This window comes from Pelodiscus sinensis, chromosome 6, assembly GCF_052426305.1.
Source record: "Pelodiscus sinensis isolate ZL-2025 chromosome 6, ASM5242630v1, whole genome shotgun sequence".
NCBI lineage: Eukaryota > Metazoa > Chordata > Testudines > Trionychidae > Pelodiscus > Pelodiscus sinensis.
The window spans coordinates 82,078,848-82,096,126 of NC_143057.1; the positions used below are offsets into that span (position 1 = coordinate 82,078,848).

At 42.1% G+C, this 17,279-nt stretch overlaps 1 protein-coding gene across 5 annotated transcripts in view; it reads right to left on the reverse strand.

Moving 5' to 3' along the window:
• Positions 1–17,279, reverse strand: part of MSH3 (mutS homolog 3) — a 220,513-nt gene that overhangs the window by 64,984 nt on the left and 138,250 nt on the right. For all 5 annotated transcript variants that reach the window (XM_075932217.2, XM_089779326.1, XM_089779329.1 and 2 more), the window contains 4 exons: positions 8,696–8,760; positions 6,855–6,971; positions 4,918–5,025; positions 2,555–2,669 (listed from right to left, as the gene is read on the reverse strand). In XM_075932217.2, coding sequence (XP_075788332.1) covers positions 2,555–2,669; positions 4,918–5,025; positions 6,855–6,971; positions 8,696–8,760 — 405 coding nt within the window. The remainder of the gene's footprint in view (positions 1–2,554; positions 2,670–4,917; positions 5,026–6,854; positions 6,972–8,695; positions 8,761–17,279) is intronic.

Here is a 17,279-nt window from a genome sequence, read left to right on the forward strand (position 1 = left end):
AAGCGCGGGAACCCGCCCGGTGCTCCTGGTCTGCTGGAGCAGCTTACGAATGGGGCTCTCTCGCCCCGGAGCTCGCAGGTACCAATCCGCTACTTCGACCTCTGGGGCGAGAAAGCCGCGTTCGTAAGTGCGGATCCGACGTAAGTCGGATCTGCGTAAGTCGGGGACTGCCTGTACTTTTAAAAGGAGATCAAGGGAGAAGGGGGACATGCTCATGTTATGGCCCTAACAGAAAGACTCTAGCAATTGTTTCAGGCAAATTTAAAAAAAAAAAAAAAAGCACATTGAAAGGCATAGTCCACTGATGATTCAAACTTATATTTGAAATTAGAAGCATTTTGAAGAAAGAGGTTCCTACCTACCATCCACAGAAAAGTAAAGAGCTGAAAACACCACTAGAATTAACACTGACTATACCAACATCACCCAGATTTTATCTATTGCTTCTGTAACAAATGAGTTGCTAAATTACAAAATTAGAACACGGCTAACAGAAAAAACACAGGATAATTATTGAATTAATGTCAGATCTTTTAAAAATACCGTTTGCAATGAGTTTTGAGTTGCAGAAATTTTTAATGTTCATTTTGCACTGAAGTCACATAAAATACTTTTATATCAACATTCTAGAATAGCTTTGAAAAATAATTCACATGTAAATGTATGCAATACAAAGTCGATTATACTTTACCATAGCAACAGCTCCATATCTACACCTATAGTAAACTTAGAAAAATATATTTTTAACCTACTTCTGAACATCAGTTGCCTTTGCACACTATTTTTTTTCCCTGTTTGTACAAACCAGAAGTATAATATTACAAAAAAAAAAAAAAATCAAGCTGAATAGTTAGTAGCAAGGCTTAAAAGATTTTGCAATTCATGAGAGATTTCAAGTTTCTTAGAACAACTTAACACATCTCTCCCCCCCCAAAAATCATATTACATATGTTTGTCAGAAATATGCATATAAAATAAGAATATAGGACAATATTTTACTGCATTAGTTATATGATTATATAAATCTTTTATAGTAATGCATGTGCAGTCTACCGAATCATTCTGTGATATTACCGAGAGAACAGTAATCAGAGCTCCAAGATTATAAGGTGGGTTCAATTAGTGCCATACACATTTTTAAAGTACAAAAATGCTTTTAATCTAGTAAGAAGTAAAGAAAATTTAGAGTACAAATACTACCTAAAAGGACTGAGAAAACTGAAAACTTAATGAGAAAACTGTTATGATGCAATTCATGCAATTTTGTATACAGGCAGTCCCCGAGTTACGCGGATTCGACTTATGTCGGATCCGCAGTTACAAACAGGGCTTTTCTCGCCCTGGAGGATGGGAGCGGCGGGACGCCCAGATGCGCCGCAGTCCGCCGCCCCCATCCTCCGGGGCGAGAAAAGCTGCTCCCCGTCTCCCTGGTCTGCAGGGAGACGGGGAGCAAAGCCTTGGAGCACGCCCACAGCGGGACAGCCCGGGCGCGCTTGAGCTGTCCCCCTGCGGGCGTGCTCCGCGGCTTTGCTCCCCGTCTCCCAGGTCAGTAGACCAGGGAGACGAAGCAAAGCCGTGGAGGACTTGGGCGGTCCCGCCACCCCCGTCTCCCTGGTCTGCTGGGGGGGAGGGTGCAGCTAGGGCTCCCCCCCCCCAGCAGACCAGGCTTTTCTTGCCTACCCCTGGGGTAGAGCAGCTGGGGGCTGCCGGGTTGGTCCCGCAGCGCCGCTCCGGACCAACCCGGCAGCACCCCAGCTGCTCTGCCCCAGGCGTCCCCAAGTCAGCCGCTGCTGAAACTGACCAGCGGCTGACTACAGGAAGCCCGAGGCAGAGTTGCTCTGACCCAGGCTTCCTGGAATCAGCCGCTGATCAGTTTCAGCAGCAGCTGACTTGGGGAAGCTTGGGTTTCTTAAGTTGAATCTGTATGTAAGTCAGAACTGGCGTCCAGATTCAGCTGCGGTTGAAACTGATCAGTTTCAGCAGCGGCTGACACCAGTTCCGACTTACATACAGATTCAACTTAAGAACAAACCTACAGTCCCTATCTTGTACGTAACCCGGGGACTGCCTGTATTGTCCACTTTAAGTTTGTAAATAACAGTAATAAGGGGGAAAAAAAACACATAAAAAGTTTTGAAATGCAGCTACCACCTCTATATAGTCACTGGGTACTAAAGTAAGTACACCTAACTATGGCAATAACATTTAAGATAATTAGCAGATAGCCATCATATCTTCCTTAGAATAAATAACTTACATTCCAGTTTTCCTAACCCTAAACGTACTGAATTTTGATTTCACTTCTTCAATTTGTTTGTGCCACTAGTCAGAATGATATTGTAAAAGTGTGCAACTGGCCTTCTGAAACCTGAAAAAATGCAGACATCAAACAATGTGGCAAAATAGATGTGGACACGGATTCAAGTGATATCCTTCTGAAATGCAATCAAGCTGCCAACTGTATAATTAAATGATTTAATTTCTTGGGTTAGAAGCAAATTCTAGAATCCTTCCCGTGATTGATATTCAATCCCTCATTATACCCCATACTTACTGATAGGTTGGTGCTGTTCGGAACATACTGATCTTGTTCTCCTAGGAGTACATCAATCACAGGATGTCTGCCATTTTTTATAATTATTTTTTTCCCTTTATCTTGTACAACTGGTCTGCACAAAGAAGTAGACATCAATACATTTTTCATTACATTAATGATTTAGATGTATCATGAGGAAATCTTAAGAGGGTATAAGGAAGGAAAGTATTACAGCAAACTGATATCTTTTCAATAAGCCAGAAACAAAATGCAAAAATAATTTGAGCTTTAAGTTTCTCATGTAATACTATACTGAAGAGAATGTGAGATATAAATGTCATTTTCTGTTATAAATTGGTATTTTTTATTCTCTTCTGTATTTTTTCTTGGAATGAGGAAACTCCTTGATCTGTAAATACATTGTCTAGATATGAAAAGGACTTTAAAAACTGATATGGGTCACAAGGAGAAGAGAGATCCCTTTCATTTTCCAATCCACATATAGGCTGTGCAATATTCAAAGGTTTACTGCTTCACATAAAATTATTCCTATTAGCCTTAATTTTCAGAATGATGGATTTGATGAATAGGTCAATCTGCCATCAAGTGAAAGTCTAAGCTGTTAGGAAAAAAGCAAGAATATCATGACGGAGGTGCTCGTATTTATACATATAAACCAGAGACTTCAGTAAAACAGTTATGCTCCTAATGTAAAAATTAACAATGGATACGTCTGAAAGCTGTTCCCAAACAGGTTTAATATTCCTTACAACAAATAATCTACATATACAGGAAACGATGGTGATTATTTAAAAGATCACTGTCAAAGATGGGAAATGAAAATAGAAATGAAAATATATTAAAAATTTTAAAATATAATCCGAACTCCCCAATCTGTTTATATTCTTTTTACCCATAGAAGGCCATTTAAAAAAAACAAAACAAAAACAGAAAATATATTTTATTGTACAAACTTTTTTTGATGAAAAACACAGGTTTTGGAGCTTAAACAGAACTCTTCTTCAGGTCTAGGAAAGGTACTCAAGGCCAAGCTTACAGAGTTAGGTTGACATAATGCAGCTGACATCAATCTAAGGGTATGTCTAGACTACATGCCTCTGTCGCCAGAGGCATGTAGATTAGGCTACCCGGCATAGGAAAATGAAGTGGCGATTTAAATAATCGCCACTTCATTTACATTTAAATGGCTGCCGTGTGGAGCCTATCAGCTGTTTGTCGGTTCAGCGTGGTAGTCTGGACGCTCTGCGGTCGACATCAAAGGAATTTGTCGACCTCCCTGGTATTGAATGGCCATTTAAATCGCCGCTTCATTTTGCTATGTCTAGTAAACTCATCTACATGGCTCCATCGATGAAGCCATGTAGTCTAGACACACCCCAAGAGACATAGCACTTAAATCAATGTAGTTAGGTCGACAAAGTGTCTATGTAGACATTGGCTTGCTTACATTGCCTGTTACTGCCTGGTGCTGAAAGCTGGAACCCCGCACCCCCAGGGCTGACTGCTAGTGAAGCAAACCTCCAGCTGTCAGCCCTGGGATGATGTGGTTCCAGCTATCAGTGGCCTACATTTAAGTCAGTGTAAGCGTTCCTTGTGAGGACTCAGCCCACAAATAGAAGGATCAAAGTGTGGACATGAAGAGCCTATTTTATTATACCCCGCATCCTCAGCCCCCTCACTCACCACCCACTGAGACCTCGAACACCCCAGGCCCCTCACTTACCCCTTCCACTGAGATCTCACACTCCCAGACTGCTCCTGCTCCCTCCCCTGCTCTTGCACCCTCCCCCCCATGGCCAGACACCTACCCCAGAAAGAGGGGGGTTGGCCAGCCCCCTGGGGTATTCTAAACATAAAAAAAAAATCTTATATGAATAAGCAAAAAAAATTCTCTCTTCATATTTATCCCACTTTATACCAATATTGATAGTTTAAGAAGAGATTTTATATGGTACATCAGCTGAGAACTACCAAATTGAAACAAACTTAAAACTCATCAACACTGCAGACATTTCAGGACCTGTTCACTAGGAGCATAAAGTTTTGGCCCCAAACCTATACAGATTTCCACAAATTTAATATGAAACAGTGTGAGCAGCCCCTATGCATGTATGAGTAAACTGTTGATTACAAAATGCATGACTGTCTAAAAACTTAGTTTTGTCTTTGAATTATATAATTCCAGTTATAAGCTCACCAGGGCTAAGACCATGCCTTACTTTACATTTGTAAAACACTGTTAAAGCTTACAATACAGTCAACATATTTAACATTACATTTTCCTGTACGAAGTCAAATAAAAGCTTATTTTAATATTCTGTGCCTTTTAAATCAATAAGCAACAGTTTAAAACTGATTACCTGCAATAGTCCCCTTGTTTAGGAACCTTGGCCAATGAGAAAATGCAGTCAATAGTTGCTAGGTGACCAACCGCTTTCAACACAGAGTGATAATGTTCACTAAAATTACTATACATGTATAGAAGAGGGAAAATAATGGATGAATAAATAACTAAATGCATAAATAAAGCAAACTTCATATGAATCCACATATACTGTCAAAATGTAGCCTTTGCTTGGCTCGGACATGGCTCTTGTGATATTCAAATTACGCTAAAATAAAATTGCCCAGCAGTTTGTTAAATTTATAAAGTCAGAACTCAGCCTTATTCATGATGTACTTTGTATTCACAGTGTAACCCTGGATTTTTTCTGTACATTAGAAAGACCATAAAACTAAATTACTCAGCTAGTATACAAAAGGTCTGCAGCTGATCCTTGCAGCCTAATGGACTCTACAAAAATGCTCCAGTTTATCACAGTGGCCAACAGGATGCTTTTGCTCACTCAAATTGTAAGTAAGTTACCATAAGGAAAAATTCAAAAAAGTGTCCTGCCACAGGAGCTCTCCAGGATCTCTTAGAAAACAATCATAATTCCATTTCCTTGAGTATGCATGTATGAAGTTAACAGAAGTAAAAAAGTTTTCAGTAAACTCATGCCCTTAATCTTAATACACACATGCCCTTAATCCTCCCTTTCCTGTTAATTTACAGTAGAAACATTTAAAGGTATCTTTTGTTTCACTTGAAAAATTGGAAGCACAAAGGATATACAGAACGTGCTGAGGAAACAAGAAGTTCAAAATATGTAAGATGGTTTTCTACAAAGTAACCCTCCTTCCCCCATCTCTATACTGCTCTTAAAACAAAATCAGGGAAATTCACTCAAGTGGAAGGCAGTTTGAAGGGGAAGAACTCAAAACATTAAAAATGGATCATAAAAGAAAATACCTGAAGACCAAAGATGAGAACCAAAGTTTAGAGGCTTTAGGCAAAAAGAATGTGAGTCTAATCAGTATCTGAAGAGGTGTAAGCCAAGAAGTTGGAAGAATAACTTTTAAACTCCTATGAAATTCAAAACTCACTTCTGATTAACTAAGAACAATTTGAGTAAACTCTACTTAGATGCAGACTTCCAGCATACGTAAATAGGGAGGGGCAATTTATTAAATTATTTTTCAAATGAAAGCACAATTATAGATGATAAGATGGCTAAAATCCAAGATGTATATCTGCAGAGACTCTGAACAGTTATATGAAACATTAACTCTGGATATTCTTCGCATCCTCAACAACAACAACAAAAAAACAACCCTTATCAGTATTATTATATTAGAAGATTTACCCAGCATTGTTCGGGTTCTTAGCTCAATTAAGTTTTGTTTTTCTTCATTTAAATCATTGCTCTTGGTTGGGGTTAGGACTAAGGGGCTCAGGATGCAGGCTACCCTGAGCAGAGAGGACACTCCAGCCCCCCTCTCACTTCAGCTGCTTGGGCCCAGGTGAGAGGCGCCTGTCCATGGCTACTGCAGCTGCTGTTTTTCAGTTATTTTGAACTTGAACAATAAAATCACTGACATCAGTTTCACTTTCCTTTATAAGCAGTTTTACCTTTCAGGTTCTTAAGGCTGCAATATTTAGGTTTAAACATAACTCACCATTATTTGTTTGTTAAAAACTGATTTCACTGGCATTTTAAAATACCAAGAAACATTCCTGTCTTAGGTTTGATAAACCTTATTTAAGAGCTTTAAATTTAGGACCATATTTTATAGTTTTTCATATGGCAGTCTACAAGAAATCTGATGAGCAATTTCTTCTTTTCATTTTGATAAACGTTTTCTTGTCTTCCTTTCAAAACTAGCAAAAAAAAAAAACAAAAACAAAAAAAAACAAAAAAAACCCACCACCCCAAAACAAAAAGCCATCAAATTCTAGTTTTCATTGTAAACTCACTCTAAAAAATTTAGCCATTCAGCATTGCAGTCAAGGACTAGCTGCTCCCGGAGCTGATTCAGATGTCTGTAATTTTCTACAATAAAAGGAGAGTGGAAACGGCTGACAGCTTTTGTGCTAGAAGAGAGAAAAAAAGCCAAATAGGAAATCAAGGTTACTAAGCAATCAGTTATGCCATCAACGTGGAAAATTAGACTGTGAGCCTTGAAAACAAACAGATGTAAAAAAAAATGAATGTTCTATTATTGTAGTATTGAACTCTGCTGATTTAAAATATTTTTTATTGTAAATATAGTACATGGTTACTATGGTGCAGTCAGTGTAGAAAGCTTTTGAAATACATTTAAGAATGTAATATTAATAGCTAAAGAGAATGGTATACAATATTCTGCTTAACAGAGGTTTATCAGCTTTTAAAAAGCACAAATGGGTGACTTTTTTGGATTATACATATAACGAACATCAAACAATTTCACAATTATAACTTCACTGAGAAAGACTTATTGGTAGCCATAGCAAAGTTAGTAAAAACAGACCGGCTTGCATGAATGCTAGTTTGATCTTGGACACTTATTTAAAACTGAAAATATCTTTTTTTCACATTAGCACACATTTTGCAAGTTATAGAGTAAATATAATTTATTGTGCAAACCTTAGTTATAGGCTGCTGTATATACTATTGTGGCTCTTCTATAAACCAAAGTACACATACCTAGTGCATGCTTTATGATGCCCATTACTGTACTAAATATTAAATATTATCCCTCTCTTAATAACATTGACCATTCAAGTGCTCAGTGACCTTGTTAGTCATCTTTGCAGGAAAAAAAACAATTAGATCATCCAGTCCAACCTCGTCACATCTAGCAGAATTCTTCTTTCCACAAAAATATCTAAAGCAATTCTTATGTAACCTAATCAACAAAGCAAGGACAGTTTGCATGCATGAGTATAAAATGACATTTAATAACAATGAATTCATTCAGATATACAAATGTCACATCTTTAGATGGCTAAGGTTATAGCCTGTGAATATATATAAAATCATCATAATTAAGTTAACACACATACACCTACACACCCCAAAGTTCCTTCTAAAGTGTGCGCCTGCACCGTCGTTCACAAAAAATTTGAGTCCTACTCAACTCCTCAGCAGAGCCATAGTGGCTGCTCAGCTGCTCCTGAGTGGGGCTGTGTGGTGGTCTGATGCCCTGCACCAGGAGCAGCTGAGCAGCCACCACGCGGCCCTGGTCCCAGCTTCAGCTCTTCTTATTTGAAGAAGCCCAGATGGGAAAGAATCTGGGAGAGGACTATAAAACAGAGGAAGTTGACTAATACGGAAACATTTTCAATATTACTTTTCTTTTTATTTAACTTCATATTGAACAAACATTTAAAGTCATGCACCTTGTTAATTATTCCTTGTTTTACTATTCTTTCTTCCGTACCATTTTTAAATATATTTTTTAAGATATTTGTTAATAACCACGGTGGCACACAACCGAACAAGCACACATGACTTCAACACTGGTGCACAATACAAATCTCACTCCACTCATGGATGGAAAATCTTACAGGGAACAATGACACATACCTATATATATTATGGAATACAGATTATTTTTCTGTTAAATATTTTTTCCAGGAATTCAACTTGCCAGTACTTTACAGAATTTACTATAACAGTTTAAATTAGAGGCTTTTAAAATTGCTTTCAAAAACTCTTTAAAGGTAGGGCAAACAAAGATACACACGACCTATTTTTTAATCATAAAATAATTATATTATAGTTCTGTCTATGTGCTGGACTAAAACAAAAAAATTAAGACACTTTTACATACCTGCCAACCTTAATCCAATCAGAGGGTATAGAAGATATAAGTGAATTCTTGACTTCTATCATAAACTGAAATAAATAAAAAAGTTACACATTAAAGATGTGATTATTAGACAGACTATTTAATAAAGTTTTTCATACACAAAAACATCTGTGTGCAAGAAACATTATTTGACTCTTGATACAGGTTGGACCTCCCTGGTGAGACCCAGATGAGGGATTTTGCCAGACAGGGGAGGTTATTTCTTGCTCCTCTGCTATCAGCTCCCTCTAACCCTGGACCAGCCATCAGCTTCCTTCCCATTTCCCCCATGGCACCAGCCTCGCTGGCCTGTTGGTTCCCCCACGTCCTTCCCTGCTATGCTAGGCAGCCTAGCTCCCTGAGTTCCTGGCCCCGCGGGGCAGCCATACTGCGGAGGACTGACCTCCTGGCACTGAGGGGGAGCCCTGTTGGGTTGTGCCTGGCTGCCCCGTTGTGATGCACCGGGCAGCCCAGCAGCGGGGAGCCCAGCCCTCCACCGTGACTCTCTGGTTCTGGAACACCCGTGGTCCTGCCGGACAACAGATGTTCAACCTGTAGTGTTCACAATATGTTGAACTGAGTCTACATGTTTAGGAAAAAAACAACCCAGCCCTGAACACATTCAAACTGGGGAGATTTTGAAGAAAACATCCTTTGAGCCTGTGAGAGCTCTGCACCAAAAATTGATCTTTTTAGTAGTGATATATACTGAATATATATATTAAGACATGTAGTTGGAGTAGATTAAATAATGCCCCATGCATAAAACCTTTTAGGTTTTGTGATGGATAGGAGTCATGCTGGCTAGGACACAGTGACGAAAGAGTTAAAACTCAGGTAGCTAGGGAGTATTGCAAGGGAGCCAGAAGAACCAATGGGATACAGTTCTGAAATTTGAATTGTAAGGATATGCCTGCCTGCCTATTCTCTTTTGTGTGAGTTTCTTAAGCCAGGAGATGGGAGAAACAGGATGTTTTAAATCAAGGCAGGATTACCATGCCTCCAAGGAATATTGGGCATAGAAATGGACTGGACTTTGAAGTGGATCATGAGTAATAGGGAAAAATGCATATTTAGTCACAATCAGGTTGTTTCCTTTGTTATGTTGTTGGTTAATTTCTCTGTGCTAATCCATGTGCACCCATTCCCCTTTTCATTGTATCTAAGATGAAACCCAGAGAGACTATGTTTCTCTGTGTTTTAATTTGTTTTTCTTAGTTGCTCTGTATCATTTAGCAACCAAGTATGCGCTTCATCAGTCTGTTTTGTTGAGTTAATAAAATCACCTTTTTTAAGGCATTGATGATTCAATTCTTGTGTCCTGGAAGGTAACATTAGGTCTGTGGGTATGTTTGCCTAGACTGAGAGATCAGCTATCAGAGATTGCAGGGATGTTTGGATTTTTGTTCGTTTTGTCGTCTTTTTCCAGCTTTCTTGTGGTAAAAGAGCTTGGGATGCTCCCTAGAGGTGTTTAAGTCTCGGCTTGACAAAGCCCTGGCCGGGTTGATTTAGTTGGAATTGGTCCTGCCTAGAGCAGGGGGCTGGACTTGATGAACTTCTGAGGTCTCTTCCAGTTCTATGATTCTATGATTTTATGATTCTATGCTCCTCTGGAAGAAATTCAAGTGATTCTTTCTGGATTACAGAAGAAGTTTTTACACTTGATGATGGCAGCCTATGTCCCAGGGCCATGGAATCTGTGACCTTGGGGAACCTTTTTTAAGCAGAAGCCTATTGAAGCAAAGTATTTTAAGGCCTCTTGCAGGCCCCCACCTCCTGCACTCAGACCGCCAGAGTGGGGAACTGCCCTGACAGGTTTCTTCCCAGTAACAGAGTTAATCCTTGCCACCATGGATGTAGAAGCTCTGTACACCAACACTCCACACGAAGATGGATTATTAGCTGTCAAGAAATACTATCCCTGATACTATCCCAAGAAATACTATCCACTACACGTCTGGTTACAGAGCTCTGCAACCACGATAAGGTGGGTGCATAATTGGCTGGATAACCGTAGTCAGAGAGTTGTTGTTAACGGTGCTAAATCCTGCTGGAAAGGGATAACAAGTGGAGTTCCGCAAGGGTCTGTTTTGGGACCCGTACTGTTCAATATCTTCATCAATCATGTAGATATTGGGATAGAGAGTACGCTTATTAAGTTTGCAGATGATACCAAACTGGGTGGGGTTGCAACTTCTTTGGAGGATAGGGACGTAATTCAAAATGACCTTAGCAAGTTAGAGAAATGGTCAGAGGTAAACAGGATGAAGTTTAATAAAGAGAAATGCAAAGTGCTCCACTTAGGAAGGAACAATCAGTTCCATACATACAAGATGGGAAGCGACTGTCTAGGAAGGAGCATGGCGGAAAGGGATCTAGGGGTCATAGTGGACCACAAGTTGAATATGAGTCAACAGTGTGATGCTGTTGCAAAAAAAGCAAATATGATTCTAGGTTGTATCAACAGGTGTGTTGTAAGCAAAACTCGTGAAGTCATTCTGCCGCTCTACTCTGCACTAGTTAGGCCTCAGCTGGAGTACTGTGTCCAGTTCTGGGCGCCACATTTCAAGAAAGATGTGGAGAAATTGGAAAGGGTACAGAGAAGAGCGACAAGAATGATTAAAGTTCTAGAGAACATGACCTATGAAGCCAGGCTTCATGAACTGGGCTTGTTTAGTTTGGAAAAAAGAAGATTAAGGGGGGACATGATAGCGGTTTTCAAATATCTAAAAGGGTGTCACAAGGAGGAAGGAGAAAATTTGTTCCTCTTGGTTTCTGAGGACAGGACAAGGAGTAATGGGCTTAAAGTGCAGCAAGGGAGGTTTAGATTGGACATTAGGAAAAAATTCCTAACTGTCAGGGTGGTCAAATATTGGAATAAATTGCCAAGGGAGGTGGTGGAATCTCCCTCTCTGGAGATATTTAAGAACAGGTTAGATAGACATCTGTCAGGGATGGTGTAGACGGAGCTTGGTCCTGCCTTGAGGGTGGGGGGGCTGGACTTGATGACCTCTCGAGGTCCCTTCCAGTCCTATGATTCTATGATTCTATGAACTTTGTTCTCATCAACAACTATTTCCAATTTGGAGACAATTTAGATCTTCAAATCAGTGGCACAGCTATGTGCACATGCATGGCCTCACAATATGCCAACATCTTTATGGCTGACCTTGAACAATGTTTCCTCAGCTCTTGCTCTCTATTACCCTTACTTTACTTACGGCACATTGACAATATTTTCATTAAATGGACCCACAGGAAGGAAACCATTGAAGAATTTCACAGGGATTTCAACACCTTCCGCCCCACCACCAACCTGAGCCTGGACCAGACCATTCAAGAGATCTACTTCCTTGACACTTCAGCACAATTACACGACAGACACATTTCCATCACCTTATACCAGAAACCTACTGACCGTTACACTTACCTACATGCTCCAGCTTCCATTCAAGACACATTTCCCAATTAATTGTTTACAGACAGACCCTAAGACAACCAGATTTGCTTCAATCCCTCAGAGACAAATAGCTACAGGTTTTATGTAAAGCATTCTTAAAACTGAAATACCCACTCAGAGAAGTGAAAAAACCAGAGTGACAGAGCCAGATGAACACCCTGTCATTAGGTACTTCAAGATAGGCCCTACAAAGTAAACAACAGGACATCATTTGTCATCACCTACAGCCCCCAACTTAAACCCCAATGCATTATCAACAGTCTACAACCTATTCTGGAAAATGACCCCTCACTCTCACAAGCCTTGGGGAAAGAGAAGTTATTCACTCTGTGTAGTAACAATGGTTCTTCGAGATGTGTGTCCTCACGGGAGTTAATGACACTGTTGGTGTCGGGCACCACGTATAGGAGACTTTTACAGCAATGTCCAGTCGGGCTACACACGCACGAAAGGTGTGTGGTGTTCCCTCCTTTGAAGTTAGCGCATGAAGCCCAACTCCTGTCTGTTTCTTCTTTGACCCCCTTCTGGAAAGTTGTTAGTACCCAAAGAAGTCAGGGGCAGTGGAGTACCACGGGGACACACTTCTCAAAGAACCATCATTACTGCACAGAGTGAGTAACTTCTCTTTCTTCTTCGAGTGATGTCCCCGTGGGTGCTCCACTGTCGGTAGCTGTGTAGCAGTGCCCAGTTAGATGGTAGTTGGGCTTTGTCTAATTGTTGCAGGCTGTGGAGAGGACTGTGGGAGCTACTGCGGTGTCTGTTGTCGAGCATAATGGAATCACATAGTGCTTCATAAATGTGTGGTTAGACGACCATGTGGCTGATCGACATATTTCATGGAGCAACATTCCCCGGAGGAAGGCCACTGACGTTGCCATAGTTCTGGAGGAATGAGCTTTGGGAGTCACTGGTAATACAGGATGTTATCAATTTTGACATGCGCTGGGAAGAAAGTGGTTTTCCCTTGGACCTTTCAGCTATAGATATCAGTAGTCTCTCTGATAGTCGAAAAGACTGCATCCTATCTAAGTAGAAGGCAATAGCCATTCTCATATGTAGCATGTGCAATATGGCTTCATCCCTGGAGCAATTCAATTTTGGGTAGGAAGTGGGAAGGAGTGTGGGTTCATTGATTTGAAATTTGGAACAAACTTTGGGTAAGACGTAGGAGTCGGATTGCAGAATAACTTTGTGTGTGAAAGGTCATATATCGAGAAGACGACGTGAGAGGCACGAGTTCACTAATTCTCCTTGCAGACGTGACTGCCAAGAAGATCATCATTTTCATGTCTTAGCTAAGTCTTTAAGGTGCTACTAGACTCTCTGTTGTTTTTTTAAGTTTTTACCATTTTCATGGTGAGAAAGGTAAGTGATGAAGTTGCCCTTGGTTCGAAGGCTAGTTTTGTGAGTGAGTGGAAAACCAATTCTAATTCCCACGTGATAGGTACGGGTGTCTATAGTGGGTGAAAGTTCTCTAGGCCCTTCCAAAACCTCTTAGAGATGGGGTGGGCAAATATGGGGAATCCATCTATAGGGTGGTGAAAGGCCATAATCACAGCCAGGTGAACTCGTAGTGATTAAAGAGATAAATTTTGTTGTTTTAGGTGTATGTATTCCAGGATGAAATGGAGCAGAGCTGTAGATGGTTGGACTCCTTTCTGGGTGCACTGTGAAAATCGTTGCCATTTATACAGGTAAGTATTACATGTAGTTTGTCTTCTGCTATGTCGTAGTACAGTTCTTAGTTTTTCTGAGCACTGTTGCTCAGCTTCTGAGAACCAGATAGGTACCATGGTGAAAGGTGCAGTGTTTGTGGCTGGGGATGAAGCATCACACCCTTGTTCCAAGAAAAGAGGTCAGGGCAGGTCGGAAGCAGGCAGGGAGGTCATAAAGACAGATGATAAACACGTGGTACCATGTCTGCCGAGGCCAAGCTGTCGTTACTGGAATTAAACGGGCCCCATCCATCTGTATCTTCCAGAGAACTCTGGGGACCAGATGGATAGGAGAAAAGGCATGTAACAGGTGAGTATTCCATGGGTACAGCATTGCGCCTCTTAAGGAGTTGTGTCTTAGGCCTGCACTCAAACAGTATTGGTGGCATTTGGAGTTTTGGCTGCTTGCAAAGAGGTCTATCTTCAGTCACCCGCAAGATTGGAATAGATTTTGGGTGACCTCAAAGTGCATTCCCCATTTGTGCTTTGAGACAAAGTGGCAGCTGAGAGTATCAGCCATCGTATCCTTGTCCCCAGGTAGGTATGCCACCATGATGGTTATACTGTGAAAGATACACCAATTTCAGAGTCAAATCGCCTTCGCACATAGAGAAGGAGATCTGGCGCCCTCTTGGCGGTTGATGTAGAACATCATGGTCATATTGTCAGCGAGGATATGCATTGAGGATCCCTGAATGTGTGCAAGGAAGTGTTTGCAGGTGTTGTGAACTGCTCAAAGCTTGAGCAGGTTGATGTGGAGCCTGGACTCATCGTTGGACCACTTTCCTTGGGCCTATTGTTGCCATAAGTGTGCACCTCAACCTAGAAGTGATTCATCTGTCGTGATTTGTTTGAATGGCTGATCATGGTGAAAGGGTAACCTGCTGCAGTGGTTCTGTGCCTGGTTCCATCACTGTAAAGAGGTAAAGACTTTCTGAGGAGGCAAAACGTGCCTGTGGACGAGGTGTCTGGTTGGTGTATAAACTGAGGCAATCCAGTGTTGGAAACATCGAAATCATAGTCTGGCAGGAGGGACAACATATGTGGTAGCTGCCATGTACCCCCATGAGTTTGAGACAGATAGGAATGGGAATAGTTGGGCTGGTGGTCATGATTGTGACAAGGTTTTTTATAGTTTCAAAATGTTGATAGGCACATACTGTCACAGAAACTATTGGAGCCCCTATAAACTCTAAGGACTGTGTGGGGCATAGAGTGCATTTTTTTTTTGATGGTTGATGATAAATCCTAGAGACTGAAGGAAGGCCTTTGTGAATCTGATCATGCCCCTTGTGGTCTGTTGGAAGGGACCTCGAACAAGGCAATCATCCAAATAAGGAAAGACTCACGCCTTTTCATCAGAGATGTGCTGCTGCAACTGACAGGGTCTTGGAGAACACTCTGGAGGAAGAGCAGAGTCTGAACAGAAGGATTCTGTATTGAAAATGGTCTGACACTACTGAAAGTGCAGGAAACATCTGTGCGCAGGATATATCATGATATGGAAATAAGCATCTTGGAGGTAGAGGGCTGCAAACCAATCCCCTCTGTCCAGTGCAGGAATAATCATGGCAAGTATAACCATTCTGAAGTGCTGCTCATGCACGTATCTGTTCAACTGACGGAGGTCTAAGATAGGCCTCCCAACCCCCATTCTCTTTTTGGTGAGAAAGTAGTTTGAGTAAAAACCTCTCCCTTGGTATTGTTTGGGGACTGATTCTATAGGTTCTATGTTGAGACGGTGTTGGACTTCTTGGCAGAGCAAGGTTTTGTGAGAAGGGTCCCTGAAAAGGGAGGGAGAAGGTGGGGAGGCTGGGGGGGATAGATATGAAAGGAATAGAGTGCTTGCAACTGATGACTTCTAAAACCCACAGATCTATGGTGATTGCTGCCTACTGGTTGTAAAAAGGGTGCAAGCAGTGATGGAAGATGTTGGACCTGGCACTGGTATGGAGGGGAGGTCGGGCAGACCTTCAGCCAAATTCTCACACCTGTTGCTTAGAGACCTGACTCGTGGAAGAGTGTGTATTTGGCTCTCTTCTCTGATGGTTTCATGGTTGGAATCATCTGTGGTCAAATGGTTGATGCTGCTGCTGTCTGCCAAAGGTTGTGTCCCTATGTCTTTGGTAGGAATGATAGCGCTTCCTTCAGTATACATCCCCAATGTGCACAAGATAGTGTATGAGTCTTTGCTAGAATGCAAAGCTTCATCAGTCTTTGCAGCAAACAAATAATCCTTATTGAATGATAAGTCTTCTACCATAGCCTAGAGGTCCTTAGGAACTCCAGCTGCTTGAAGCCAAGACGAGTGTCTCATTACTATGGATATTGCTGTAGCTCTTGCTGCAGTCTTGAGGGCCACCTGCAGAGCTATACAAGATATAGTATACCCCTCTTTAATAATGGCTTTGAGGATAGGTCTCATCATCTGGGAGACGCTGCATGAACTCTGTTAGTTTTGCATAATTGTCAAAGTTGTGATTAGTGAGTAGGGCTCTGTAGTTAGCAGTACGAAGTTGGAGGGTTGAGGAGGAATACATTTTCCTCCCAAACAAGTCCAGGAGTTGTGGTCTTTGTCTTATATATTTGTTTTGTATTGAGGATTTTTAGACCTTTGATTTCCAGCATCAACCACTAAGGAATTGGGGTAAGAGTGTAAGAATAAAAAAATCCATGCCTGTGGATGGAACCAAGTATTTTCTATCTGCTTTTGTTGGTAGGCGAGAGGGGCTGCAACTGGTGTTTGCCATACTTTCTCTGCTGCTTCAAGTACAGGCATTCCCCGAGTTATGTGGATCCGACTTATGTCGGATCCGCAGTTATGAACGGGGTTTTTCTTGCCCCGGAGGACGGGAGCGGCGGGATGCCCAGATGCGCCGCGGTCCCGCAGTCTGCGTCCTCCAGGGCGAGAAAAGCTTCTCCGCGTCTCCCTGGTCTGCTGGGAGGGAAGCCCCCCCCCAGCAGACCAGGGAGAAGCAGAGCACAGCCGCGGAGCACAGCCGTGGAGCACGCGGGCAGCGGGACAGCCCAGACGTGCCACGGCTGTCCCACTGCCTGCATGCTCCGCGGCTTTGCTCCCCGTCTCCCTGGTCTGCTGGTCTCCCAGCAGACCAGGGAGACGGGGAGCAAAGCCGCGGAGCACTCGGGCAGCGGGACAGCTGCGGCGCGTCTGGGCTGTCCCGCTGCCCCCGTGCTCCGCGTCTCCCTGGTCTGCTGGAGACCAGAAGACCAGGGAGACGGGGAGCAAAGCCGCGGAGGACCCGAGCGGCGGGACCGCGGTGCGTCTCCATCTGCCGCCCGCGTCTCCCTGGTCTGCTGGGGGGAGGGGATGCAGCTAGTGCGCCCCCCCCCCCCCAGCAGAACAGGCTTTTCTCGTGGACGCCTGTGGTAG